The 27,781-nt window shown below is 45.7% G+C and overlaps 2 protein-coding genes across 4 annotated transcripts; one reads left to right on the top strand and one right to left on the bottom strand.

Annotated features, from left to right (window-relative positions):
- The first annotated feature begins 3,160 nt into the window (after window positions 1-3,160).
- On the top strand, window positions 3,161-12,098 carry PHYH (phytanoyl-CoA 2-hydroxylase). The gene is made up of 9 exons (XM_015872351.1): window positions 3,161-3,309; window positions 4,447-4,502; window positions 4,664-4,774; window positions 4,970-5,135; window positions 5,486-5,567; window positions 6,869-7,050; window positions 8,000-8,149; window positions 9,003-9,134; window positions 11,102-12,098. Exons 1-9 carry the CDS (start codon window positions 3,223-3,225, stop codon window positions 11,153-11,155), a joined length of 1,020 nt encoding a protein of 339 aa, XP_015727837.1. The 5' UTR covers window positions 3,161-3,222; the 3' UTR covers window positions 11,156-12,098.
- A 1,813-nt stretch (window positions 12,099-13,911) lies between these two features.
- MCM10 (minichromosome maintenance 10 replication initiation factor) lies at window positions 13,912-27,516 on the bottom strand. 3 transcript variants are annotated; one of them, XM_015871053.2, is made up of 20 exons: window positions 27,392-27,516; window positions 26,774-26,826; window positions 25,818-26,138; window positions 25,413-25,517; window positions 24,688-24,822; window positions 24,244-24,418; window positions 23,410-23,575; window positions 22,653-22,820; window positions 21,516-21,632; window positions 20,605-20,804; window positions 19,512-19,612; window positions 18,376-18,477; window positions 18,182-18,299; window positions 17,143-17,374; window positions 16,411-16,570; window positions 16,206-16,324; window positions 15,861-15,974; window positions 15,359-15,504; window positions 15,141-15,183; window positions 13,912-14,805 (listed from the first exon to the last, which is right to left on the bottom strand). In XM_015871053.2, exons 2-20 carry the CDS (start codon window positions 26,778-26,780, stop codon window positions 14,722-14,724), a joined length of 2,613 nt encoding a protein of 870 aa, XP_015726539.1. In that variant the 5' UTR covers window positions 26,781-26,826; window positions 27,392-27,516; the 3' UTR covers window positions 13,912-14,721. The 3 variants fall into 3 exon arrangements, with proteins under 3 accessions (XP_015726539.1, XP_015726797.1, XP_015726707.1); XM_015871311.2 differs by having other exon boundaries at window positions 26,774-26,824; window positions 27,388-27,497; XM_015871221.2 differs by lacking the exon at window positions 27,392-27,516 and adding an exon at window positions 27,024-27,196.
- Between the last annotated feature and the right edge of the window lie 265 nt (window positions 27,517-27,781).

Here is a 27,781-nt window from a genome sequence, read left to right as displayed (position 1 = left end):
GAAGTTAGTGTGCATGGGTGCCCACCCACAGTGCAGAAGTTGGGGCCAGCTGTAATCCTGGGTGTATTTCTCACACTTGAGATGCTGGGCTGCAGTGCCTCGGTGTGTGGGTAGGGGTTGCCCTAAGCTTGAAGTTTCAGCTGGAGCCAGGATCTGAAGGCAGGACGTTGCTTCTGTAGAAGGTAGTGTTGTTTCCTTCTATTGCCTGTGTGTGTGATTCTGTGTGATTGCCTAAGATGTGTTGAAGCTGATGCTGTCTTTTCAGCCTATGCTGTTTTGAGCTCTTGTTTGTCATGTTGGCCTGTGTGCAGTGAAATATCTCCAGTCATTGTCATTTCTCATTCTCTCCATACCCCCTGTTATAGTATTTGACCATTCCCATTCTGCATACTTTGCTCCTTAAATCTAATAGGAATTTTTGCTGTGGTTTGTGCCTATTGTCTCTTAGCTTTATTGCATATCTTCAGAAAGCGTTTGTCTTTCTTCTCTCTATCCCATAGTAAGTACCTGCAGACAACTGTAGGGTCTCTCTGCAGCCTTCTCTTTTTCCAAGTGAACTATTTTCTCAGCCTTTCCTTGTGCATCATATACATAAGCCCCAGAGGACAGACCATACCAGCAGTGTCCAAGGCAGGAAGGGTACCAAGTCCCTTGACTTTTTCCATGCCCTTTTTCTAATAGCCTCCTTCTAGTTATTCTGTACAGGGTCTATGTTTTCCTTTGTCTCCCTTCTCCTGCTAATGCGTATACAAAAGCCCTTCATGAAGCTTCTGACAATGAAAAGTGAACTTATGTGTCGGTGGTAGATGAGACAGCAACACCAAATCTACATCTGTTTTCCTTCACGTCTAAGTTGAGAAGGCTCATTTAGTTGAATTGCGGCAGCTGCCACTTCCCACTGCAGTAAACTAGGCTTTCAGAAGACCTCATCTTTGGAATTATAGTTCTGATCTTAGTGTGGATTTTAATAGTCAGTTGAGATGCTTATTAAGTTACAATGCTGTGCATTAGACCCGTCTCGGTACCGCCGTAGAAATCTTGATTGTTTCATTTTTATTAGTTTTGTGATTTAATGAAGTGAAAACATTAAAGCTAAAAGCCAAATGCAAAACAGCCGTATAAAAACCTCCTATAAAACTTGGTAAACTGACAGACATAGCACTAAAAAATACTTTGCGAAGACGCAGCTGCTGTTAAATGCCATTGGTTTTAATAAAGATACAAATGTCATCGTCGGTTATCTTAACAAAGAGACTCTCCTTGTTTCTTCTCATAGGTTCATGATACTCGTTCAGAGAGTGAATGCAGCAGTCTTGTTGTGTGTCACAGTGGTGGCAATGCCTGAAATCCATCTTTTATTGTATCAAAGCACGTGTGTGGTCGTGGACTGTATTAATGTGATGGTACAAACGAAGGGCGGTCACCCCAACCACCCATTGCCCTGTGCCCAGTTGGATGAGGTCTCCGCACTCACACCAGGATGTGATGTAACAGGGTGACCCAGTAACAAGGGAGTTGCTAACGCTGCTGGCACTATGCAACAACACTGGCTTGTGCAGCAAGAAAAACAATAATTAACAAGGAATAATTGCAATCAGAGCACAGGGAGATGGGCTTCTGAAGCTTGAACTATTCTAGTTTAAAAATGCACAATGTATGCATGTATATATTGTACATGTGTTTATATATCTATGAAAGCATCTTAGTTTTCAAGCTCCTATATCAGCACAGCAGTGTTACTAACCACACATCCTTTTTGGTTTATTCTTTTTTTCAGACGTGAAAGACACTTTTGCATAAGATGCTGTTCAGCACGTGGGCCAGGAAGAAACAGCTGCGTTACAACAGGTGTGTGTCATAACTGACGTGGGCAGCGTTTGGCCTTATCTCTGTGATGGGACTTGTATTTTGAAACAGATGAAGATGTATTGGGTTCCTGATTGGCTCTGGATTGCAAAGGTGTATCTGCATAGACTGATTAGCTGTGACTAAGAGTTTTACCATAGATCAGGAGTCAAAGGTCTGATTTTTATTGCGGTAAAGAGATGTGTGCTGTCAAAGCTGCTGCTGTTGTCCCTTCATCATGCCTATATATTGCCCCCTGACTACACACTGTAGTTTTGTCTTATGAGATCTTTTTCTTTTGGGTTCCTAATCTTGTTTGTCCCGCTTGTGTGAACACCTGTGTTCTCTTATAGTCCCACAAAGCAGACATCCATGGGTTCCGTGCTGATTGAAATGTGGGTCTGCCGGCCACAAGAGCCAGGAACTGGAATGCAGTTTAGGCTTCACACCTTGTCACAGTACACCTTTACTTAAAGCACTGGGAGTTTTGCCACTGGTTTTTGAAGGCATTCAGATTTGGGGGGATAGAGGTTAAGTTCAGAATTGCTTACCATCCAAACCTTGGTTTCTGTTTATTTGTAGCACTAACACACTGCAGCTTAGTAGGTTGAGCTCTCGTTTCATCAAGGTGCTTGTTGACTTGAGCCTCCTGAAGTAGCTGGAATGCAGAGTTTTGGGGGTACACCCTGTCATCATGAGATGGCCTGGAGCAACAGCAGAGCTACACTCCTGGAGCTGTACTGCAGCAGTAATGCTGTGTCTAGAGGAGCAGGACCTGGCTGGACTGCTCATGCAGAAGGGAATGATGAACCAACTGAGCAGGTGTGAAGGTTTGCATACATTGGGCTGCCTGGCATTCAAGGCCAGGCTGGATGTAGCTCTGGGCAGCCTGGTCTGCTGGTTGCTGACCCTGCACACAGCAGGGGGTTGAACTGGATGATCACTGTGGTCCTTTTCAACCCAGGCCATTCTGTGATAAACGGATTGTCACTCTGATGGTACAGGGTAAACTAAACAATGCCATGAGGGATCTGAAGAGGAGTGGTGTGGTTCTAAACAATGTGGTGGCAGCAGGGAGCTAACAAAAATGACAACTTTTGGAGCTTTGATCTCAGATATGATTGTTTCCAGTCCCTTTATATTCAGCGTTAAGTCAGATGAGAGGGATCTTCCCCGCGTCCTCCCAGCCTCCAGCGGACCCTCCCATCTACAAACCCTGCCAGCTCTCAGCTCCTGACATCCTCCTTTCTGAGCATGCACGGCTGCCGGCGCATGTGCAGCCCATGCGAAGTCTGCAGAGCATGATGGGGCTGCGCTCCTCCCCTGCTGCGTATAAAGGCTCGGGCTGCGGGTCGGGCGCTCCGGCTGCGGGGCGCAATGGAGCAGCTGGGGAAGCGGTCGGGGCCGGCGGCTCGGCTGGACGCCATCCTGCGGCACCTGAACCCGCGGGCAGCCCCTGCTCTCGTATCCTTAATGCGTCGGGTGGGATGTTGGCACTGTGGGGTGGGAGCTGTGTGCTGGCTGTGCGGGTTGGCGCTCCAGGCTGGGATGCAGCAGGGTTGTTGCGTGCCATGGAGCTGTGCTTGGTCTTATGGGCTCAGCAGACGGTGTACTTGAGATATGAATATTCATAAGGTTGGAATCTGCATATTATCTGTATATCGGATATATATACACAGCAGTTTGGGGGGAGATAGCACACAGGCTGTAGAATTAAAGGCCACCTCAAACACGCAGGGAAATGGAAGATTCAGAAGGCAGCCACACAGCTGGTGTTATTTGGATGTTGGACTTCTTAGGTCACGTAGCAGTGGTGCTGGTAGAGCTCCTGGGGATTCTCCCGCTGTAACTGACTCCCAGCATATGGACTGCAGATGAAACTGATGACAAAACCTACTTATACTAGAAGAGCTCGTGCCTTTATGGCACGTGGAAAAGGTTGTGGTGAGCCATGGAGGAAGGTCTTCAATCTCTATAAAGCTCAGGAGTCTCCCAGTTGGACCAGCACATAGAGATCCACTTGATAATATTCCTTTTTGTTGTCCTTTCCCCTGCGTCAAGTTTCAGTACCATTGTGCAAAGCTGTTGTGAGTGTTCATTACCAAGTGATGCTTCATTGTTCTATGGATGAGGTTGTACTGTCTCTACATAAGGGAATGCAGGTTTTCTTCTGTCTGTGCTTTCCCTGTGAGGTTTGGAGGGATCTGCTCTCTGCAGTAACTGGAGGCAGAGCAGGTTTGTGCCACCGCTGTGTGAATGTGAAGTCCCAGGTTCATCTCATTTGAATTCTGGCTCTGAATTTGGCACAGCAGCAATTGGAGGGGAGAGATTGAAAAGCACCTGCAGGGGACAGCACAGGCTTTGGGTAGGTTTGACTGTTCTCTGGAGCATAGGGAGACCAGGCAAGTAAACATCTCCAATGAGCGTCTCCTTAAATATCTTCATGTTCTTGGAGATAAACCCTTTGAAGTCTCGGGCATTGTACTGACTTTCCTATATGTGTGGACAAGGCGCATGCTTTTATTGTGAACCATACTGTAGGATTCAGGATGTGTAGCTGTTCTACTCTTTTGTGCTGCAGTTCCTTGATTTTCATTCCAGACATTCGTTCCTACTTCAGCACAAGTTAGTGCTGTTCATCAGCCGGGGAAGTTTCGGTAAGTTATAACCTCATTTATAGAGAGGAAAAGCCAAACTAACAAAGCACAGAACCTGCCATGGGGAGGATTTATCACTGTTTTCCTTCAGGCATTGGGTGGGGGTCTGGTGCTGCTGTTGTACCTGCTGTGCACTAACGTGTTTCCCTTGTGTTTCCCAGCTTTACTCTGGACAACAATATCTTGACTACAGAACAAAGGCAGTTCTATGAAGACAACGGTTATCTGCTCATTAGGAAGCTTGTTTCAGATGAAGACATTGAGCGTTTCAGGTACAGGATGCTTTACCTAAGGTGCTTGTGGGTCTTATGTACAGCAGTATCCTGGGGAAGCTTTAGGAAGCTACATGAAGTTGGGCTTTAACTGAATGCGTGTGCGTGGTGTTGCTGGATTCAGTGTGTTTGAGGAGGGTCGTTTGGCCAAAAATAGAGAAAATAGACCATCTTCTTATTCCCTGTCCTTTTCAGGAAGGAGTTTGTGAGGATCTGTAAGAAAGAGGTGAGAGTTCCCGGAGCCATGATTATGAAAAATGAGGCCCTGAGATCCCAGTACGGCCAGACTGAAAGCGTCGTTAACAAAGTGCAGGACTTCCAGGAGAACGAGGAGTTGTTCAGATACTGTACTCTGCCACAGGTAACAAAGAACCAGCTTAAATTAAAACAGAACGGTTGTGGAAAAGTATATACGAATTAATTGGGGTTTTAATGCCTACCTGAAGAAACTATTTTGGTTGTGCTGAAGCCATATCCATTATCCTTAAAGCCTCTGCATGTCACTCCCATAAACGTATTAATGAGGGAAGATACTAAACCATCCTCTGTTCATTCTGCATGAACATGGGATGGATGGAGGCCTGGAGGGGAAACTTAAAGCAAAGTTCATCAGCTCCTGTGGTGGGTGACCCACCTGCTGTGCCCTCATCCTCAGCAATTTCATCTCTCATGTTTCTGATAATTTTTTTTCTGATGTCATCTTCCCTGTAGATCCTCAAATACGTTGAGTGCTTCACTGGGCCCAACATAATGGCAATGCACACCATGCTCATCAATAAACTTCCAGATTCTGGTAAGGAGATCTTGGGAAAGATAAGTACAGAAATTAATGTGCGTATGTTGTTTATCTGGCCAGAACTGAGGCACCTTGTGGTATAGGTTGTTTTCTTTAAATCACGACTTACTGTGATAACATTCATTGTATTTCAGTTTCAGGTGTTTTTTTTTGTTGTTGCTGTTGTCTGTTTCATATAAAGACTGTTATTTTCTTGGCTGCACCACTGATTTTCAGGGTGGGCCAGCGAGCTCCCTATTCAGCCAGCTGCACTTGCACAAAGGCTCGTTGTTGGAAACATGACATGCTTTTAAGCTTGACTTTTCAAAGGTGTTGAAAATAAGTGTTTCTGTGGACGTCGGTGAAAGGCAATAAATACAGAGATCATCCTTTGCTCGGAGTTTATATGCTCCTGACCTCACTGTCAGTTGGTGCACGCCCAGTGGTTCTATATGAAGGTATTTGAACGTGTGCTAAAGGAAGGATTTTGAAGCCTGGCTTTGGCTGCTGCTGGAAATTCAAATCATTACTGATACGAGAGCGATGAATAGGAAGATGTTCTGGCTTTGTCTGTCCAAGGTGTAAACTCCATGGCAAAATAAATCATCTAATATGTAAAAGGTTTTGGTGTGGAAGAGGATGATATGGATACGGTTCCATTTCCATAGTGGGAAGAGAAGTAGCAATCAAATTTTCAGTAATGTTTTTTGGTCTAGGCTTCAGGGGGAAAATAAATCTTTAGGAAGAAGGTTAGTAGAGTGCTGGGTAGACTTTGTGAGGAGATTTAAAACAAGAAGAGAGAAGACTGAATAAACATCTGTTGGCGCAGCTCAGGGGGGGGTGATTCTGCTTACAACACAGCAGTAGATCAAATGGCTTCTGGATAAGCCTTTCCAGTGCTGCTGTTGAAAGTCTTTGTACTGGGAGAGGTTACGCAATACTGTGTAGGTTAAACGTTCACAGATTGGACAGCAGCCATGAAAGGCAAAAGCGTGGAGAGTGGATGGTGGAGGCCACCAAAGGAGGAGTCTTCTGAAGGGTCACACAGCCAGGCAGCCTCCTGGCACATGCTGTATTCTCATGCCGTTGCTGACGTAAGTGCATGGATTTGCTTTTGGTCTTGGACTCTAGGGATGAGAGCACAAGCTAACCCATTTCATTTCCAAATCAGTGGTGGTCTGGAGCATATGTAAAATCAGCAAAGCCTTCATGCTTGCAAGCAGTGTCTTCTTTAGACAGGATATGAGTGCAGTGTCTTCATAGGAAGGAAGAGACCATGCCTTATTTGTTAAGTTGAAGATTTTGGCCTTGTGTTGCAGATAAACAGACTTTTCTCCACCCCATGCATCAGGACTTGCACTATTTCCCATTCCGGCCGGCAGACCGCATCGTGTGCTCCTGGACTGCCATGCAGAGGGCTGATGAGAACAACGGGTGCCTCGTTGTCCTGCCAGGGACACACACGTTGCCCCTGAGGCCTCACGGATATCCAGAGTGGGAGGTAGGGTTGCATGGAGGCACTGTGTGTGTTGGGACCGCGCTGCAGCTGGGGAGGGTTCACAGGGAGAGGTGGTGAGCATGTCAGAGCTGAGGCTTCCAACCATGGCTTTTCTGCCTGTCCAAACACTCACTGTTGCTTTCTGGCAGAGCTGCTTAGTTTACTTCACTCCATATAACTTAGCAGCGGCTCTCCTGAACCTGGGCAGATTTGCTCTTGTACCCAACTTCACCTAAAGCCCTGTCGAGTGAGGTTACTTTGTTTCTTCATCAAGAAATGCCTGGTTAATCATGGAGAAATGTTGGCCTGCTCTCCAGAATACTCTCCAAAATTTGAACCTGGGTGTTGGAGGGGATCCTTTTCTGGAGCTGAATTGCAACACCTAGTTCAGGGCCAGGACCTCAGGTTTCTGAATAGTCTGGCATATTGTTGCATGACTGCATGAATACATGCAACCATTTTCCAGTGTCCTTGCCAAGTCTGAGGACTCCCTTCTCCTGTGAATTAATTCCTGCTTGGTGAGCACGTGTGCTTTGCTGTAGGAGAGAAACAGAAAACAAACAGCTGGCTGGAGTGAAATATCTGGTGTTATCTTCATCTGAAGAACAGATGCTACCTCACCTGGCCCAGCACAGATGATGGTTTTACAGGGAGCAGAAAGCCGGACTCCAAAGGTGCTCTTCTCTGTTCTCTCCAGCAGAGAAATTCTTGGTTGTCAGCATAGAGCTTCAGAAAACAGAAGCAGTGTTAACCTGCTGTACCTCAGACTTGTAGTAGGATGACTGGTTGGCAAGCAGGCGGGCTCTTAGTTGAACATACTGAGTGGACTGCCCAGAAGCTCACAGATCAGGAGCCTCCCTGCTTTTCTTTCACTGGAAATCTGCACTTGCTCCATCTTTAACTGAGTTATTTTAACTCAGCTTTTTATTTTATGTTATTTTATTTTTCCTAGGGTAAAACAAACAAATTGTTTCACGGGATACTTGATTACAACGAGAAGAGTCCCAAGGTTCACCTTGTCATGGAGAAGGGAGACACGGTGTTCTTCCATCCCCTGCTCATTCACGGCTCTGGGATAAACAAGACATCAGGTTTCCGAAAGGTAAAAAACCAACTAATGCTCTGTTTATGTATATTTAAACTGATCAAAAGGATACTTCACCTCTCCCCCTAGCAAGCTCATGAACATTTGGGTTAGAATCATAGAAGCAAAGACTCGTTAAGCACATCAGCTACCGGGAGTCTCATCTGCTGGCTCTCTCCAATGCAGCGGAGCTGTAACTTTGTTTAGTTTCCCACAGAAGCACAGGAGCTTTGTTGTTACTCTGCATTTGGTACTAACTAATGAGTTCTTGGAGTTCCCTGAACAGAGCTATGGTTCAACACTCTTGGAAATGTCATGATTTTGCTTGCTGCTGACATAGCCCTTTATCCAGTTTTCAGCTGTTGAATTCTCCTAGACTTGCTTAACCACAAACTGATTACAGAATCTGACATAGAGCTGCTATGACTCCAGCTTCTCTGATTGCTGGTTTAATTGCTGATAATCTCAGTTCAAGTAGGCAGTGCATTGCTTGTTGTCAAGAGCAATAATGTGACTTGTGCTGTTCAACGCTCAAGTGAAATCTGGGCATTGCACTCAAAGCTTATAGAAACTTATAAGATAGAAAGCTTAGTGCTGCTTTATCATTTCCAGGGTATCTGGAAGCATCCTGCCTAATTCTGGTGTGTGGAGGTAGAGGGATGGGAAGAGGGGAGAAAGAAGAGCATGTGTGCATGAGTGTTTCTCCAGGGATACGCTTAGAGGAATAGTCTGAAAGGAGGAAGGAATTTGCTGACTTGGTCAGTAAGGATGGTGTGGGGTGTCTATCATCTGGGACACAGGAGCTTTTTCCTACCATTTTCTTTCTTTGCAATCAGTTTGGGAATGAGTGATGGCCCGTTTCCTCACACAGAGCATAAGCTGCCACTTTGCCAGCTCAGATGGCCATTATATTGATGTCAAGAACACGACCCAAGCAGACCTGGAGAAAGAAGTGCAAGAAATAGCACACAAGAAATATGACATGCCTGATCTGGACCTCAAGGTAAGACTTCGATATATGTGCTTCCTTACCATCCAGGTTAGTCTCCTTTGCTCAGCTTCTCTCATACGACAGTTCTGTTGTCTGATGTCACAGTTGGAGCCTGGCAGAATAAAGGGTGCAGAACTCTGAAAGTGGCTGCAGGTTTTGGGTTGTTTTTGACCTTTGTGCTGCTAAGACATTTTGTTGTCTGGCTGTCTGCTGGAGGAGTGATCCTGCTCTCCAGGTGTATCCTTCATGTCCCTCGAGCTCCTCTTGCAGCCCTGCTTATCAAAACGGGTTTTGAGAATGTACCTTGATCCCTTGCTCTGCAGGCAGGATTATCACAGAATCAGAATGGCTCAGGTTGGAAGGGACCTTAGAGATCATCTTGAGTTTGTGCAGACTGTCAGCACTTCTTGAGGTGACTGCAGCTGGAGTTGTGTAAGTGAGGAGGAGCCATGCGCTCTGCAGCCCCGAGGCTGCTCACATTTGCTGCTTACACCAGAAAGCTTTAGGTTTTCTGACCAGACAGCCCAGCAGGGAGGATGAATGACACAAAGCAAGGAGGCTTATGAAGAACTTTACCCTTCCCTGCATCCCTCAGCTCCAGGTTTGTCCTGAGGAGTGTGTCTGAACCAGAGCTCTTTGCAGTTGTGTTTGGACCGTGTGATAAAGCAGGAAGATGCATTTATCTCTTGCCCTGAGTTTGCAGTAATGAGGTGCAGTCAATTCTGTGCTTGGCCACAGTTCTCATGGGTTCAGCTCCTACTGGCAGGTGCGTTTTCTATTTAAAAACAAGGAGCCACATCTCACTGGTTGTTGTTGTTGAATTTAATCCTGTATCAGTTGTTTAGAGCTGAGACTACAGCAGGAATGCAGGCGATGATATACATCTGCCTCAGAAAGATAAACAAATGGGCGTAATGCGTTCTTGCTAAATAACTGAAACCATTGCGTAAAATAGAAAGCAAATCTAAAGTCTTCCAAGGTTCAGCCACTGGAAGGAAAATAAACTTTGTTGCAGGAATTTCTTAACCCACAGCAGCTCACAAATACGTACACATCCAGTAACAAGGCAGCAAAGCCTACATGGGATAGGCAGCATGTTCCTTTTAAATCCGTGCAATATCTGGGCTGTTGTGGAGGAGGGCTTTTCTTCACACTGTTGGCTTGTTGTTTATTTTCCCAGCGTGTGCCAAGGTAGGGCTGGGTGTCAGCCTCTGTTTGGCAAGCCTGGATTTAATTATTGTTTGTACAGTTCCAGCTGATTGACTTTTGGCACCTGCAGTTAGTGAAGTTCCCAGTCCAAATGGATACACATGGAAGCTCATTCCAGCTCATGAGTTGGGAATAAGTGCGTGCCCATTTAACTTAGATGAGTCTGTGTTTTCTTGTAGCTTTATGCTTTTCTTTAAAGCGTTCTCCCAAATAGTGCCCAGATATCAAATTTTGCCTTCCCAAGACTAATAATGAGAACTCAGCAATCCTTGGGAAAGCAAGAAGAGAACTTGCCCAAGGCTTATCTCTGTGAAGTAAACAGCAGGCTTCCCCTCTCCTTTGCAGTCTTCAGCTGTGTCTGCTCAGAACTTGGTTCCCGGCTAAGGGATTGTATTTGTATGTAGTATTTGCAGCTGGTTTCTGTTGCACAAGGAATAGTGCATGCTCATGTGCAGCAGTGTGCAAGATGCTGGACTGTGAGCTTTTACAGTCGTCCAGAAGTGTACAAAGGAGGCACTGTGCTGTTCAAGCAGGTTAGGACACCTTCAGCAAGGATCATTCCCATTGTGTTACTCATGTTTTCCCTTCTGTCACTTGCCAGAACTGAGTCTGGGTATCTTCCAGCCTGTGTCAGAGCTGCAAACGATCCCCTTTCTGCAGGTAGAAGCTGTGCCTCAGCCCTAATTTTGGCTGTATTTTGGTTCTTGATCTTTAGGATTTGAAAGGATCCTCAGTGTCTCAGTATGATTTGTCTCCTTTTTGTCTTGAAGGATGTTTGGACCTTCAGAGCACGAGTTGTGCAAGGGGAAAGAATTAATCTGTAGAACAACCTGCGAAGACCAGGATGGAAAAATGTGCCTTTATGAGCTGCTGTGATGGGAAAGCACTGACCCTACATCAGCAGTTGGAATTCTGTGCGCTTTGTTGACCTCTGTGTTGGTAACTTAGCCCAATGCTGCACTGCTAAATGGTTTTATGCTAATACAAAGTAATTGCACTGAGGTTGAAACAGCTGATGTATGTCAAGGAAAATCTAACCTAGAAAAACAGATTTGCTGTGGTTCTTTCAGACAATCAAAGAATAATGGTCTTTAAAGACCACCTTGATCTTCTTGATGTCTTCACTCTCATTTTTAAGGTTTCTCCTGTGACAGACCTTTGAGCTGATGCTATATAAGATTTTTATGCAAGTGTAAGTGATTTTTAAACTGCCCAACGTCCTGTTCTATGCAAAGGAAGCGCAGGGAGAGTCAGTTTCATGTGAGCCTTCAGTACAGGATGAGCTCACGTGGGAAGTCATACTGATACCAGCAGAAAGAACCCGCAGGGAACTGGGTAAAGGGAAAGCAGCAGCTTGGATAGAAAAACGGGTGGAGCAGAATATTACTGCTTGCACAGTTCCTCAGACATGGCTTGGTATGGTGTGGTAGCTAACCAGGCAGCACTGGCACAAGCTAAACGTGTGTCTGATACAGCTGGAAACCACTGAGCCTGCAGAGCATCCTCCTGTTGGCCTCACACAGCTGCTGTCGGGCTGTGTAAAACAAGGGAGTCCTGCTGAGACGGGCAGTTTGGTAAGCGTGCCTTTGGTATTGCCTGCTCAGAAGGTGGTTAGGATCCCCTCAGCATGTACCGGGTGGCAGGGTGGATTGACGTGCACTGAAATGATCTCTTGCCTTTCATAGTATTTTTCCTCAACTTCTGAAGGATTCTTCTGCTTTCAGAATCTGTTTTTGGAAACAATGATTAAACGCGAGTAAAATGACACCGGGAGGCTGTGTTGTGTTCTTGCCATTCAGAAATCCTGTTGATGCACATGGAGTTGTATACCCCAGTACAAAAACCGTAGTCCTCAGTCCTTTTCTGCTCTGCCCTTCCCACATGATAAAGGCACCAACAAGGCACCAAACCCTGCTGCTGCATCCCAGTCCTGCAGGGGCACCTGCTTTGAAGAGGCTTTCCATGTTGAAAATAAGTGCTGCTGTATAGCCTGGTGAAAGACAATGAATGCAGAGGAAGGCTGTTTTTTAAAGTTCAGATACGTTGTTCCAGACTAAGAGTTCAGACATCAGATTGAATCTGTGCCCTCCCTGACAGCTGGTGCATGGCTCAGCGCTTCCAGAGGATGGCACCTGAACAGGAGCCAGAGGAAAGGTTTTTGAAGCCTGGATTTGGTGCCTACTGCTGCAGATCAGAGTTGTACGTTCGTACAAGAGAAATGGGGGGGAAAAAAAGGAAGCTTAATTAACCATATTACGGGCTTTCAAAGCTGATTCAGCTCTTCAGAAGCTTTCACAGTTTAACGAAGCTGAGACCCGAGCTGTTTCCTTTGCCGAGGTGCCCAGACTCCATGCAGGCACATTGTGCAGCGAGTGCAGTTTGGTGGTGCAACTCCACAGAGCAGCTGCAGACCCAAGAGCCAAGTTTGGGCTCTGATTGTGCCACAGAACAAGATTTAAACTCATTTGGTGTCGTAACTGTGTCAGCAAAGAGTGTGCTTAGAGTTTCACCTGCAGCTTTGGGCCAGCTCCTGAAGCCATATTGTCATGTTCTCCTTGGGAATTCTCTGTAATAGCTCAGATGCGTGAGGAACTTTCAGCACAGCTCCCTGTTGGATGATGAGCAGCTGACCAGAGTTTAAATGCAAGCAATACCTTTCTCCTAAGCAAGGATGGTTCCTGATGGAAAGTTGACCTGACCCAGCACTGGAGATACCCTCAGCCCCTCGTGCTCTTCTCCCTTCTCTCCAATAGGAGGCGTGTATTCTTCATCACTTATGCGTGCTCTTTGAGGAAAGCAGTGGGTGACCGTTGTTGTGTCTCTTCTACATGGATAAGTTGCTATTGTTCTCATTTTGCTGAATAATTTCATGTCTGCCTTGGTTTTGTGACTCAAGCCATCAAACTTTCCCCTGGGCTGCTTGATTTTCCTGCGACCCAGGGCTCACCTTATCATGGAGCACAGAGACAGATACAATGTTTTTCCTTCACCTGTGTATTCACAGCTCCAAGAAAGTAACCTGACCAAGTGTGGGCAGGGGTTTGTGAACTGACAGGGCAGAGCTTTCCTCCTGCCTGCTTCTGTTGGCCTGGAGCCACCTCTGGCATAAGTAGCTCTAAAAATTGACTGAGGCCCAATGAATTGGTAAAGTGAAGCCCCCACCACTCCCTCATTTACTGTTGGTTTAAGCAAAGCAATCGGTTTTGGTACCCACACCCTGCTTTTGCATGCAGGGATCAATGGATATCATTGCTTTCAGTCCTTCCCTCAGGAGGTATCTACCTTACCTCTGACAGTTTCATTTCTGCAGAACTTCCTTTCCAGTGGCTGGATAGGAAAGCTGGCAAAAGCCCTGAAGCTTTCAGCTTCCTGCCTGAAGGCTGATGGAGAATTTCCTTGCTTTTGTGGACTCCAAATGAGTAACACCTGTCTGAATGGAAAAGAAAACACAACTGAAAACACAACTGCCTGGATGCTGCTTATGGACCATGAACCAATTTCTTTTGGTGATTCAGCAAAGAACTCTGAAGGAAAAGGAAGATCCTCTTCCTTAGAGAAATGAACCCATACAAACCCAGGGTGCACTCTATTGCACAGAGTTTATTCTGAGTCATGGAGACATTAACAAGCAGCGTCACAGTTCCATGTTTGCAATCACTGATCACAGTGACAGCCCCCTGCCCCACAACAAACAGTACAAAAACGAGACTGAAATGAATGTAATGTGCTGAGCAAACCTGCCCAGCAAAAGCACCACCTGGAGATGGAGGGCTGCAGAGTATGGAGGTCAGCTGGTGTATAGATGCTTAAAATAGTCACTTACTTGCAGCCCTTGTGCAAGCAAATAAAAGAGGTATTGATGGGACCACTGGGATGGGAGATTGTGGCTGTTTCACCAGCACATAGAGCTGGTGATTTCAGGTACCTAAAAACACCTACTGAGCACAAGTCAGAGGCAACAGCCTTCCTGCTGAGCCATCTGCTCTTGCTTCATCTCAGACAGCTCCTGGCCTCCTGGAAGCTGTGCCAGCATCAGAAGTCTGCATGGTAATAACAGGGAAGGATTTTAAGAGATAGAAATAAGGGTAAAAGCTATGAAATGTAGTCACTCCGCTCTTTAAAAGTGCTCACAAAGCAATGCCAGATTCATTAAAACACCTTTCCAAAGTGGGAGTTGTTACTAAGGAAGAGCAGACACGAATGTGTATTTCGCATGCAGCCTTATTCAGTCACTCTTAAGATCAAAGCTGGGTATCCATGCAGTGGTTTGGCGAAGACTCTGTGGATGTCCTTCTCACAAGGAATTCATTTCTCTGCTCATTCATCCCTAAAGCCAGAATCCTCCTGGCGTTCCAGTAAATAAATGTGTGGGTTGGACACAGAATTCAGGTCACTTCAGGCTATTGAGGAATTTTGGTTGTTCTTCCCCTCTCGGTAAAAGTGTTTCTCCACCGATCTTCGGCCCTTTTTTCTCCTAGAAATAGGAATCATGGAGGAAAGTTAGAACTGGGAGCCATCTTGACATGTTTTATGATAGAGTTGGGTCTAATTTATCCAATTCTTCAGTCAGACACTGAAGAAATATTCACATTCTGACTGCTTATGGATACGGAGAAAAGAAATTCTCCGTGGCTACTTAAAGCAAAGCTTCAAGAACAGAAGGCAAAAGGAGAAACTCCACTAAAGCAGAGCCTGTAGGTGACTGAGAAGATGCAGAGCTGCTTGGCTTTGCTGGTAGCTTATAAGGGATGGAAGCACCAGAAGCAGGCAGAGCATCAGGATGCTCAGCAGCTGCTGGTTGACACTTACCTTCAGCATCCCGTCTCGCTCCCACTTGAAGAGGCCACAGGTACTGAAAGATGAAGGTGGCAGATGAAGACAGCTGTGTGCTACACAGTGTGAGGGGATCCTAAACGACCCCACACTTCTACCACACCACTTAACAGATGGGACTAACACTACAGTTTTGGGATGTGATTATGTGCCTCCGAAGCCCAAAGTGCTCTTTTACAAGGTTTATTTCTTACCTGCAGGGCTTTTTTGGGAGCCTGTCAAGGGCAATAGCTCGGTTGCCACAAGGACATTTGAAAAACCTCTTGATGCCATCGTGCCAGTGGTAGTCGTGGTTATCCTGCACACAGGTTTCCAGAGGCTTGAAGTAGGTGTAATTACACTGTCAGGGAGGAGAAAGAGCTGTGAGTGCTTCACCAGCATGTAAGGCCCAGGCTGAGGGTCCTGGTACAAAGTGCTTCAGGGAATTAATGGCAGAATACCAACATCCAAAGAACCCACGGTAATAAACAAATGGAGATGTTGAGCATAACACTACAGCCTGCCATGACAGCATCTTCATATCTCAAAGTCACTCAGCACACAAGCTGCTCTCAGCAAGGAATTAAGCAGTCTCCATTTGATACCTGCACTGAACTATGGCCAGGTGAGTGACTAAAGGGGGTCTGCAGGATGACCCGCTATCACTCTGCAGTCCGTGTCCTAATTTCCTGCTGTCACCCTGACCACCTCACTCACCGTTTTACATGTCACCACTCGACACTTCACTTCCTTAATGCTCCTCATCTTCTCTTCCATTTCTTCTTTTTTCACCAGCGGCTGAAAGTATTGTTCTTGTAGCTCAGCTTCAGCCTGCAGGGGCACAGGAAAAGGGGAATTCATACTAACACATCCTGCACAAGAGCCATATCTACTGGAGGTGCAGTATTCCTAGGAACATGCTCAGGGATCCCTGACGCTGCTCATCATGCTGCCTTAGTGCCTACGACACATTTGGGTGCCTACTTCTTGCTGAAGTCACCATCAGGAGTATTAAGAGCACCCTCATTCTAAGCTATTAGTCATGGCTGGTTGAGGCTGTACCTCTTTCAGGACACTCGTGTGCTTGGATTTGGCATTGAGGATCTTCTGGAACTCTTCTGACTCCAGATAGGCCAATTGCTCACGTCTTTTCTTCTGGGCAGGCTCCTGTTCATCCACACCTAAGAAAAACAAATGATTTCAGCCTTAAGTTCAGGAAAAGGTTGTGATTTCATTCTTTCGTTTCTATAAAACCAATGTTACTTACCATTCTCTGCTTCTGCTTTCTGTGACTGAGCAACATTTTTCTCAACTCTTTCAGCGATTTCTAGGACACCATCAAGATCGGCTCTTTTCCTCTTGATGCTGTTTGGATCGGTTTTAGCAAGAATGTGGCCTTTTGCTCGTAGTCGGTGTATCGCAGCCAGCTAGAAAACAGGAAGAAGCAGTGAGTGTGTTTGTGATCAGCCTGGTTCCTGTGTTCCTTCTTTCAGGAGTAGCAGAAGTCTGTTAAGTGGAGGAAACAAGATCCACTGGTCTGAGCACAGAAGTGGACAGAGAGAGGCCTGATAAAACCCCTATCACTGTTGTACATCTAATTCAACACATCACACAGCTCCTAGTCACTTCCCAATCTATAACATGACCCTTGCAGGGGTGTTATCAGGATATCTCTGCAGATATGCTTTAACTGCTCCACAAATCAGCAGGTCCTGCAGAAGAAATCAGTAGGAAATCACATGTAACTGCTCCTTTCCATACTTGCAAAATGTTACACTCCTTCCTAATAGACTTTCTATGAGAGAGAATTTCTTTCATAAACACATGAACAGATCTGTGCCATGAGAAGAGGAACGAATTAGCCTATGTATGAGGATCACAGAGTCACAGAATGGTTTGGGTTGGAAGGAACCTTTAAGACTTCTGCATCCCACAATCCCAATTTCCCTTAACTTCCCCTTCTTCATAGTCAAAACCCACTCATTCAAAGAACTGTTACCTTTTTGGCTTCTGCCAAGCTGTCCAGCTTTGGTGTTGGAGGTGGAGACCCATCATCAAAGAAAAGGATGTCTTCTCCCTCTGAGAAGCCTGTGCCCAGCCTGGGCCTTGGAGGAACGGACATTTTTGCAGCTTTGGGGAATTCTGCCCCGGGTTTTGGGGACAGGAGTGAAGGCTGCTTGGAGGTGGATGGGAGAGCGGGGCTGCCAGCTTTACTTGTGTTCTGGAGAAACCTTTTAAGACAAAATAATCCACTGAAATAAGGGTATGAGGGACAGAAAGGTTTGAGAAACACACAGGAACAGAGGTGATTTTTTTCCCCTCACCGGCCTTTTGTTGCTAGAAAACCATTTAGTGATTCAGGCATTCAGGAGAGCAAAACAAAACTGGTGAAGGATTCACTGGGTCACTGAAATGAAGAAGTCACTAGAAAAGGTGAACAGCCAATTGCTTTCCAAAACAAAAGCAGAGAGGCTTCAAATGAAGCTGACAGAAAAGGGCCGAACGCGCTTCAAAAGAAATGGGCTTTTAGTGGAGCAGGTAGTTAAAAGCAGCAGGGTTCTTTGTCACACCAGTCACATAAATACTTGAGTTTACTTAAGTCATGGCAGAGCCTGGACGGGTTTGTAGGGGAAAAAAGATCTCTTCAGGGATATTAATAGGCACCACCTTTAGCTTGGGAAGTCCCTGAAATACATTGTTACAGACTGGGGGAAGTATCGAAATGATTGTACCTCAGGCTCTGTTTTGTATCCTTGAACAGAAGCAAAGCTTAAACCTCAGACTTTGAAGGCTACTAGGCTACATCAGCCTCTTCCTGCATGCAGAAGACCCTTGTAGGCCAGCAGTGAACAGAACCTGGAGTCCTGACCCCAGTTTCCTACTCTTCCCACCATGCCATCCAGTTGCTAGGCAGCACACTGGAGTATTTGATTCCACACTGAATAAATAGTTTGTATACAAAAAAAACCAAGTTTCCTCCACAGCTGCACTGGGCCACAATAACGGACCTCCTTCTGTGGAAGTCAGTCTGTATTTACCGTCTCTGAATCTCTTCAGATCGCTTTTTCCTGGCCTCCAGCAATTTCTGTTTCTGTTGCTTGAGCAATGCTGATGCAGAGATAGACTGGAAACCGGCCTCTTGCTTCTTTCCAGCATCTGTAAAAACAAAACAGTGTAAAACACCACCACCATTTGCTAAGAAAGAGCTGTGCTCCCAGGCACAAGGACATACCTGCTTTGGTCCAGTGCTTGCAGAGGTTTCGTGCTCCAAATGTTGGCTGTGCCAGCAGTTCCTTGAATTCCTCAGAACATGACATAGGTCTCTTTCCTGCACCTGGGGAGGAAGAGTCACACATCCAACATAATTGGAGCCAGGAAGGGAAGCACACCTGGCTTTAAAGACGTAAAGTAGTCTAGGTTGGAAATAACACTTATAGGGGGCACCTGATCAAGCACTCCCCTGCAAAGCAGGGCTAACTTCTACATTATGTTTGGTTGTCCAAGCACTGCACACTGCAGGTATATCTACCCCTTCAGCAACTCCATCAGTCTCTCACTCCTCCACTGGCCTTGTTTCCTGTAGTGTTCTATCACTCCCATTTATGGCAGCTTTTGCCTGAAAGGCCCTCATCCATCACATCTCTTCCATGAAGACTTAAGAGGAGCTAAAGGCCAGAGACAGCACACATAGATGACACATGCTGTCTGAAGTGGTGGCAACTGAAAGAACTAAAATGTGGATAAGACATCTAAGCAACATCTGGAGTGCGTGCTTTGAATAACCTATCATCATCTGCTCTCCATTGAGTGTAAAGAAGGTGCAATATTAAGTGCTTTTCAGAAAAGAAATGGAGGCAGAGAAGATCAATGCGTTTCCAAAGGCTATGGAAGGAACATGCTTTGAAGATGACAAAAGGAAAGCTCGAGAAACAGGCTGGGTACTCATCAGGCCCCCTGCACTGCAGACCTGTCTCTGATTTATACTTAGTATTCCTTGGAAGTTCCCAAGACTGACAGAAGTCATCTATTTTAATCAATTAAAATAAATTCTCTGCTTCAAAGTTTTTAGAACTTCCAGTTCTCATTAATCCTCCAAAGATCTTCTGTCATTGTCCAAAGGCAGAACAGGAAACTTAATGCAGGGGCACCGCTGCAGAAAGGTGAGCAGAGCTACACAGTTGCTTAGTTACGTTTGCCTTGCAGCTGTGATCTCAGGAAGAAAGGAGTTTAGATCAACTGAGAAAGCCTGCAAAGGTCTGTAGCAATCATTGCCTAATTCACTCAGTGGGCAACAGGGTCCTGGGACACAGCTACACATCAAGCTGAGAATATCTGGAGGGTGAAGAGACTACGTGGGAAGTTCGGTACCAATTTTCTGTCTGGTTTCCTGGACAATTGCATCAGCTCCTCTCACGACCATATTGGAGAGAGTGGTCTGAACCTTCCTTTTTGGCACTGCAGCAGCTGCCCTACAAAGGGGAAACAAAACCACAACATCAAGAGTTTTTCCGAGTTCAGAGCAAGGACAGAGGCTTGAATGCCATCCCAGCACTAAAACTCCAGATGCTCTTTAGTCCAAACTGGTGCTTCTCTCCTGGCATTTTTCTCTTTGGGAACATCAATCTAAATCCAAATTCCAGCACAATGCTTAGGATTCTTTTTCTCACTGGCTTGGGATACACATTCCTTACGTTTAATATTCTTTCAATGCATATGTCATTGCTAAGCCTCACTCACAGCCAGCTCCAGGGTTGGAGAGGAGGCTGGAATTGCTTCATTACTGAGAGGTCACAGCAGTTCTCAGATGGCAGCAGGCAGGGAATCAAAGTGGTTTGATACAGCACGTGATCCAGCTGTGACTTGAATCTTTCCACAGCTGTCTTCAGGGGGATTTGGATTAAGGGTCTGACCCCTCTGCTCTACCACGAGATGCATACTGACCTTAGCCACTGAATAATACATGAGGTATTGTGTATCACTGGCTTTTCGTTAACACGCAGTGTTACTGCATCATTTCAGTCAAGAAAGGGAGTAGAAGGAGGAAATATAGAATACACCGAGTCTGGGATTAAAAGGTAATGAGCCATGACAAAGTGCAGTAAGGGAATGGCACTGAGAAGTGCTCATCTTGGAGTCTCCAATGCTTGGGACCTCACGATAAAGGTCGTTTAACCTCCTGAAACACAATACCCCACTGGCTTCACAATGCAGTAATAACATGGAGGTAAAAACACATCTTTTCACATTGACTGATGAAATCTGCCTATCAAACAGCATCTCTGTTATCCCATGAGGCCAGAAGGTTTACACCATGCATGGGACATCCGTTCCTGTTTGATGGATGCAGTTAAGTCATGGGGAATTCTAACTAAATAGATGCCCTTATAGAGAGAGCTTCACACTTGTATATGGAAGCTGGGAACTGTACTTTAGCTCAAGAGAAATATGTGGTTTATCTTACATTGAAGCTGCATACGCTGTTGAAGAGACTCCTCCGTAGTGAAATCCATCCTGGCACAACCTCTCCTTCAAACTGGGATTTTTCCGACTAAACTTTTTGGGAATGCGGCCACCAGAGAAGGTAGATTGCAGATCTGCCCTCCTTGAGCTGAGCTTCTTGTACTGGGATTGGATGTGATACTGACAGTACTCACAGTCGTTCTGAAAAGAGAAAGAAAGTCTGTTGTAGGACGCTGGTAGATAGAATTTACTTTGTTCCCCTCATGGAACCCGCACGTAACCTTCTGCCCTGTTGCCATTTCAAATGCTTTTAGTTCCTTCTGAATTCTTCATCCCTTTTCCTTTTCCTCTCCTCACTCTGTGTGCTTCCCCACCAATAGTAACCTTTCTGACTTATCACTGGGTTCCTTGCAGGTCTCTTAATGATACCACAGCCATGAAGTGACACAGTCTTTGAGTCCTTTAAACTAGTACAAGCCTGTACAGTCTCCATAAGAAGAATCCCACCACCTTTTACCCTCTTCTCTCCCTAGTGGTTGTGCAGGCACAAATATTCTGTTGGTTTATGGGCATTATGGCCAAGAGTCTGGTTAAGATGGCCTCCAAAACCCATTGCCAAGTAAAACATCCTGTCACTTCACCTTGGCTGAGATCCTTGGTGCAGTGCTTGCACTGGCACAAAGGAAAATGGGAGGAGGTGGTGAGATGAGTCCAGACCATGGCTTGTCACTGTAGCACTAGCTTTGCATTTAGGGAACTGCAGTGCTGCTGCTCCAGGCCTGTCATACAAACAGCTCCTCCGGGTTACGTTCCTCAGCACTTCCACACATTGAGATACAGAAGCAGCACAAAAGCAGCAGCTACATTTTTACCAACACCTTACAGGATACTCTGAGCTACTGAGGTACCAACCAGGTTCACAATCTGTGCGCAGGGATCGCCATTCTTCTTCCTGGCTTTGCAGGTGCCCAGGTCCAGAGCTTCACCCATGAGCAGGACCTTCTGTGGGTGATCAATAGACAAACACACCTAGAGAGAAATCAGAACGTGCCGTGAGGAGGACTGGATGTGCTTCTCTCTAGATGAATAAAAGGACGTTCATGTTCAACTGCTCGGCTCTCAAGTCATCACAGCTACTATATTTCAATGAATGCATCCTCAGAAGGTGAAGAGATGGAATTCTTTGTCTTTCCATATGCCAAAGTACAACCAAAGCTCACTGCTGTGATACAACAGGAGCATCACCTTTGCACTGCAAATAGTGGGACTTGTATTTGTAGGCAAGAAATAATCTTGAAGTCAGTTTTAATGTATTCTACATGTGTACATTCCAGCTAAGAAGAGCCATTCAGTACTGCCTTTACATTACCTCTGGATGCCTTCCTGCTCACCAGCAGGACTTCCACTGCTTAGCCATGTTAATTTAAGCAATTATACAGTTTAATCGACAATTAATGAGATTCTTAATTTTTCCATTTGGAGAATTTCAAATGCAAAATACTCCATTGAAATTACCCTCCACAGAAGCCAGTAAAAGCGGTTTCCATTCCAGCGCAATTAAAAAGATATTAAAAAAGCATTTAACTTATTAACAAAATGAAGCTACCTTAAATGTTTTGATACATGGAGAAAATTAATTTGTCACGTTCCGCGTTAATAAGTAATTGATTAAACAAATTAAGCATTGTGTATCAACTTACTAATACATAACACGTCGTTTGTTTTATAAACCAAACACTGCGTTTTCTTAATCTTCATTTTGGAACAAGGAGAGAAATGAGCACCCCCTTCATTTTTCAGCTTGTTGAGAGAGAAACGGGGGCTGAAAGCAGCTCAATAATAAAGCGCCATGAAAATACAGTTCTCCTGTATCTGCAGAGCTGAGTGACCTACCAAGAGCAGGTTAAATGCTACAGTAAACTCTGGTCTTAAGGATCTTAAAAGGACTCCTTGAAGTCCAGAAGGCTGGCAGCAAATACACACCATGTAAATACCTGTGTAAGACTGAACTGCATTAGGCAGACTGCTGTAATTCCAATCTGCTCTCACCTCATCTGAGCCTTCCTTAGGTTTCATAGGATTGGCATTGAGCAGCCCAATGACCGTGCCTTGCTCTGTCTTCCAGAGTTCTTTGTGGACATCACCAAACAAGAAGAGCGAGACGCACTGATTGAGATCACGCAGGTCGTTCAGCCGCCAGATGCTGAAGGTTCTGCCCTGGAATAAACATTCACTTTGCTTTCAGCTCGGCAAGAGGACACACCAATTGCACCCCCCTCTTGTAGTTGTGTTTTAAGATTTGTTATTATTTGTAACCTCAGTCCAGCCATGCCACACAGCCAGTACTAGGATTCTTAGAGACCAAAGCAACACAAAATCTTCCTGATATGGGAGCTGGGCAGCAATCCTGCCTGCTGAATAGAGCTCCTGACCCCACTCAACCAAATCCAAGGCATATTCAGTACTGCTTTATCAGTGGAGTTCTATAGGACACGTGCTCCATATAGGACAGAATGATCTCCAGGGGAATTATGGAAGCACAGTCCGTTGGCACATTTAAAGCAAGAGAGCAGCACATGAGCCAAGATCATAGAATCATAGAATCACCAAGGTTGGAAAAGACCTAAAAGTTCATCCAGTCCAACCGTTCACCTATTACCAATAGCTCCCACTAAACCATGTCCCCAGATCTCTAACACAGCAGCTTTTCATTTACTACAAGGAGGTGGCTGATGAAATTGAATGAGTTTCTCAGGATAGAAAACCAGCATTTAGGATCCAGAGGGAATACAGCAAAGTGACTTACGTTATTTGTGCTCTGAGGAGTGACCTTCTTTACTATGACTCCAAATGTTACCCAGTCTGTTTCCTCTAGATTTTCAGTAGCAAGTTTGTGCTTCAGTTGGGACAGTCGGATCAGCTTCCTGCCAGCCATTTTTCTGTCCATCTCAGCTGATGAAACCCGGGGTTTTCTGCATCAAATACACCATGTAGAAGAGAACACATTTATATACATAAATGAGCAGACAGCCAAAAGCACTCAGCATTCTCCTGCGTAGAACGTATTTCACTGCAAAATGCCTTTGTGCCTTATTTCACCCTGAGCTCACTTGAAACAAAACCCCTCTGTTCCAAATGCTGTACAAACATCGGAGAGCTACAAATCAAACATGTTGTTCTTTGTCCAAATAGCTGCACTGCAACTTAGCTCTGAGCCTTCAGTAACGCTTCTCACTTCAGGAAGGACTGAGTATCACAACTCACTGGAAACATGCTAGAAATCCAGCATGATTTCTGGTGAGGAGGGCACAGTGAGTGTTCAGAGACCTCTCGTGGCCATGGGGAGTATGGGAATTCTGAATGCTCCCCGAGGTTTCCACCTGTGAAACCAAATCTCCTCAGTTGGGGCCCAATGAGACCTTGTTTGTGCCCATTGTTGAGGATACGTCAGGGAAGGCAGCGATAATAAAATGACAGATTTATTTAATTACAGATTTTAATAAGCAAGCAGGCAATGCTGTGGCTTTGTGTTAACCACAGTCCTCTGCTCACCACTTGTGCAGTTAACACATCACAGTGCATTCAGTCCCACCACTTGAGCACAGCCTCCCCATGCAGGGGTCAGTGCTGGGCTGCTGACCTCAATCTCAGTCCTGAGAAGGTTTCCACAGATACGGGTTGCTGTGTTGTACTGGAGCATGTTGACACGTGAGGAGTCTTCTCTCTGGGCACCTTATTGGGTGTGTTCCCCGGGGCAGATGTGAGGGGCTGAAATGCCAGACTGAGGACTTGTCGTGGTGGAGGAGTCTTGGTCTCTTTAGCAGGAAATAAAATAAAATAAAATCTTGATAAAGAAAACCTATAACTCAACATAACATTCACTTACACTTGACTGGACACAGGGGTCCAGCACAAGCGAGGAATAAAATGTCTATAACTGTCTTAATATTGTACTGATCTCAAAGTCAGCTCAGAACTGGTTAATATAAATACTGCCCTGGATGTGTCCATGCTGCTGCTGTGAACTATGTAGGCTTTCAGCAAAGCCCAGTGTGTCTCAGTGAAGGCTCACTAAGAACCATACCTGCTGGGGAGGCTTTTGATTTCTGGTTTCCTTTCTTGGCTGCTGGTAAAGGATTGTCCAGCTGGGCTGAGAAACACGGTGACTCCTGCAGCTTCTGAGCTTTCCTTTCCTTTAAGGGTGGACAGAGAGATTTACCTAGCCAGGAAAACAAAAGCACTTATGAGATCTCAGGATCCAGTCTCACATACTAAACATTACTCCAAACTGAGTAATTGTTCAAATAAATCCAAGTCAGGGTCCCACATGGAAACTCTTAATTGCCAGCATGTGACATGCAACATCTGGGAAAGCCCCAATGATTCTTACTCCTTCTGACCTTAAACTCTTGATGTCACTGAAGCCAGAAAGCTGTAGAAAGTAGGAACATGTCTTTGCTTTTCAGTTTCCCTGTTTCATTATTACTACACTAAATGTGCATCAGCAACGAACACGGCTGTATTTTCTGGGTGTAGCAACATTTGAGTGCACCAGCATCTGCTACTAAGAAAGAACCTTTTCCAGCAGAACACTGGAGCACCACAGTCATAGAAGTTGCCCCATTTCAATCAATCCATGATGCCAATAACAAAACCATTTAGTCTGTACTGAAAGAAACAACCTGTACAGGAATATAACAGACCATCATTCCTTTTTGCTACTCAGTTCCCACTTCAGATTATCATCTGCCTATAATTTACACATTGGGAAGTTAACAAATCAGAAACTCATTTAATTAGTCTTGTTACCAGAGGCTTTCTGCCCAGGGCCTGAACTGGACTGCTGCCCAATGGCCGTCTTCTGCAGCTGCTCCTGCAACATCTTCATCTGCTCTTGTAGTTTTCTCAGCTCAGCTAAGAAAGAAGAAAAAGGACAATAATGAGGACAGCAGTAAAAGCCACAGTAAACAGGGATTAACAAAATCCTGGGGAGCCTGGCAGTATTACTACATCACAGATTAGGAACAAAAAGACTAGAGCTACAGGATAGATTTAGCTCTGATTCTACATGGCTCACAGGGAAGGGACAGCTTTCCATGCAGCCTAGAGCTGACTTATATCAATATTTAACTTTTTTGTGCTATATTCCTTGACATGTTGCGTGTATCTTCTCTAGTGAACACAAGACCATTTAAAAGATGCTGTAATAGAAACCTTGTAATTCTTCATTGGTTTTCTCTTCCCCCTGATTGGGAACTGAAGCTGTGACAGTGTTTTCTGCCTCCTCTTCTTCCAGCAGGTCATCCACATCTCCAAACAGCTCAGCCAGGTTCTCCTTCTCCTCATCAATTATGCTGTTGTCAGCGTCCACCTCCTCAGTGTATGATGCATCATCTTCTGCATCAAAGAGCTCATCATACTCATCTGGTTCTCCCTTCTCAGTCTTCGAGGTATCTTCCTCCTCAGGAGAATTCCCCTCTTCAGCTCCCTCATTTTCCGCCAGGAGGGAGACCAACAGATCCAAATCTTCATCACCTGAAGTAGAAATTAAACTCGGTTTTACTTCTATCCTTTTAGAGGAAAGCTGCTACAGAATCAAACATTCAAGTCACTGTCTTGAATACGCTTTTTGCTCAAGAAAGTGAACAGAGCAGCAGAGAAACATGAAGCAAAAGGTCAAAAAGCTTGAAGAGAGTAGATGTAGGTTGGATTTTTTCCTTGTCTTTTACAGTGAGGGTGGTGTGGCACTGGAACAAGCTGCCCAGAGATGTATTAGATGCCCCATCCCTGAAGACTTTCAAGACAAGGATGGATCAGGCCCTGGGCAACCTGATCAAGCTGTGCATATCCCTGTTCATTGCAGGGGAGTTGGATTAAATGACCTTTAAAGGTCCCTTCCAACTGAAAAGATTTGATGATTCTAAAAACAGGGAGAGGAACAGGACAGACAGAGCGGAGATACATACATAGAGCAACATGAGAAAGGTATTCAGCCTTTGGCCCTGAGGAAGACTCAAATGCAGCCTCACAAGAGGATGAGGGTGATGAAGGCAACAGACACAGCCAAAGGGAGCACAATATGATTTCCTTTGTTAAGAGGCTAATGGAGCTCTCTGCACTTGGTCAGAAAGCTTCCCTACTGAAAGTAGGGCAGTGCTTTTATCCCTTACCATCCATGATCTCACCACGATTCCTTCCACAGCCCCCCGAGGCAAAACAGACTCTGTCACAGAACAAATGGATACCATTGGAATGGAGATCACCTACAAACGGAGGCCAGCACCCTCAGTAGATCACTACACTCTCCATCCACAGCTGCCCACAAGAACTTTAATCCACAAACCTATTCCCACACGCGCAGCCTGCCTTGATCAGAGCCAAATGCAGCACAAGGGCACAACATGGAGAATAAATCCTCACCACAGGCCGATCCCAGCCCCCCATCCTGGGATCCCTCCTTCCTTCTTCCACCAAAGGATTCCCTCTTCATTCAGCCCGATCTCCACATTCAAGGGATCCTCTCCATTCGTACCCGCGATCCCATTAACCTCCTTCCCTTTCAACCCTGATCCCTCTAAGGCTCGGCCGCTCTCCCCTCACACACGGCCCCCATCTCCCCTCACAGAAAGCCCGACTCTCCCCTCACAGAAAGCCCGACTCTCCTCACAGCCCCGCTCTCCTCACACACACGGCCCCGATCTCCCCTCACACACGGCCCCCATCTCCCCTCACACACGGCCCCCATCTCCCCTCACACACAGACCCGCTCTCCTCACAGTCCCACTCACCGCCTCCCGCCTTCCAAGCACCCGCCAAAACTCCAACCCCGCTCCGCCCTCCTCGCTCATGCGCGCCGTCACGTCGCTCGTTGCGTCGGCGCCATCTTTAGTGCTGGAGGCGCGGGCGCCATCTTGGCTGCGGGTTGTTTCTCCACAGTGATGCTGTGGAGACTGAGAGCCCTGATGGTAGGCGAGCGTTCTGTTTTAGTCTCTTTCAATTGTTAATTTCCCCTTGTAATGTGAATTAAATCACCTCAAATTGCTCCTAGGAGGGTGAGCTCACGTCATGAATTTGCAGTATTAGATTTTATCTTTCTATGAAGACCTACCTCAGCTCACACCCATGTCTTCCTGTTGGTATTCCTGTGCTCAGATCCTTCTCTGACTGAAGCCTCTTAA

The sequence above is a fragment of the Coturnix japonica genome, chromosome 1 (genome assembly GCF_001577835.2).
Source record: "Coturnix japonica isolate 7356 chromosome 1, Coturnix japonica 2.1, whole genome shotgun sequence".
Classification (NCBI taxonomy): Eukaryota; Metazoa; Chordata; class Aves; order Galliformes; family Phasianidae; genus Coturnix; species Coturnix japonica.
This window is presented reverse-complemented; position numbering and strand designations above follow the sequence as displayed.

Coding starts and splice junctions, on each gene's coding strand:
- PHYH (XM_015872351.1), top strand. CDS start 3,223: ATGGAGCAGCTGGGGAAGCGGTCGGGGCCGGCGGCTCGGCTGGACGCC. Junction 3,310..4,446: donor CGCGGGCAGCCCCTGCTCTC/GTATCCTTAATG, acceptor TTTTCATTCCAG/ACATTCGTTCCTACTTCAGC. Junction 5,568..6,868: donor CAATAAACTTCCAGATTCTG/GTAAGGAGATCT, acceptor CTTGTGTTGCAG/ATAAACAGACTTTTCTCCAC.
- MCM10 (XM_015871311.2), bottom strand. CDS start 27,451: ATGAGCGAGGAGGGCGGAGCGGGGTTGGAGTTTTGGCGGGTGCTTGGA. Junction 26,139..26,773: donor TCGTGGTGAGATCATGGATG/GTAAGGGATAAA, acceptor TTTCTACTTCAG/GTGATGAAGATTTGGATCTG. Junction 15,975..16,205: donor ACACGAGTGTCCTGAAAGAG/GTACAGCCTCAA, acceptor GTGCCCCTGCAG/GCTGAAGCTGAGCTACAAGA.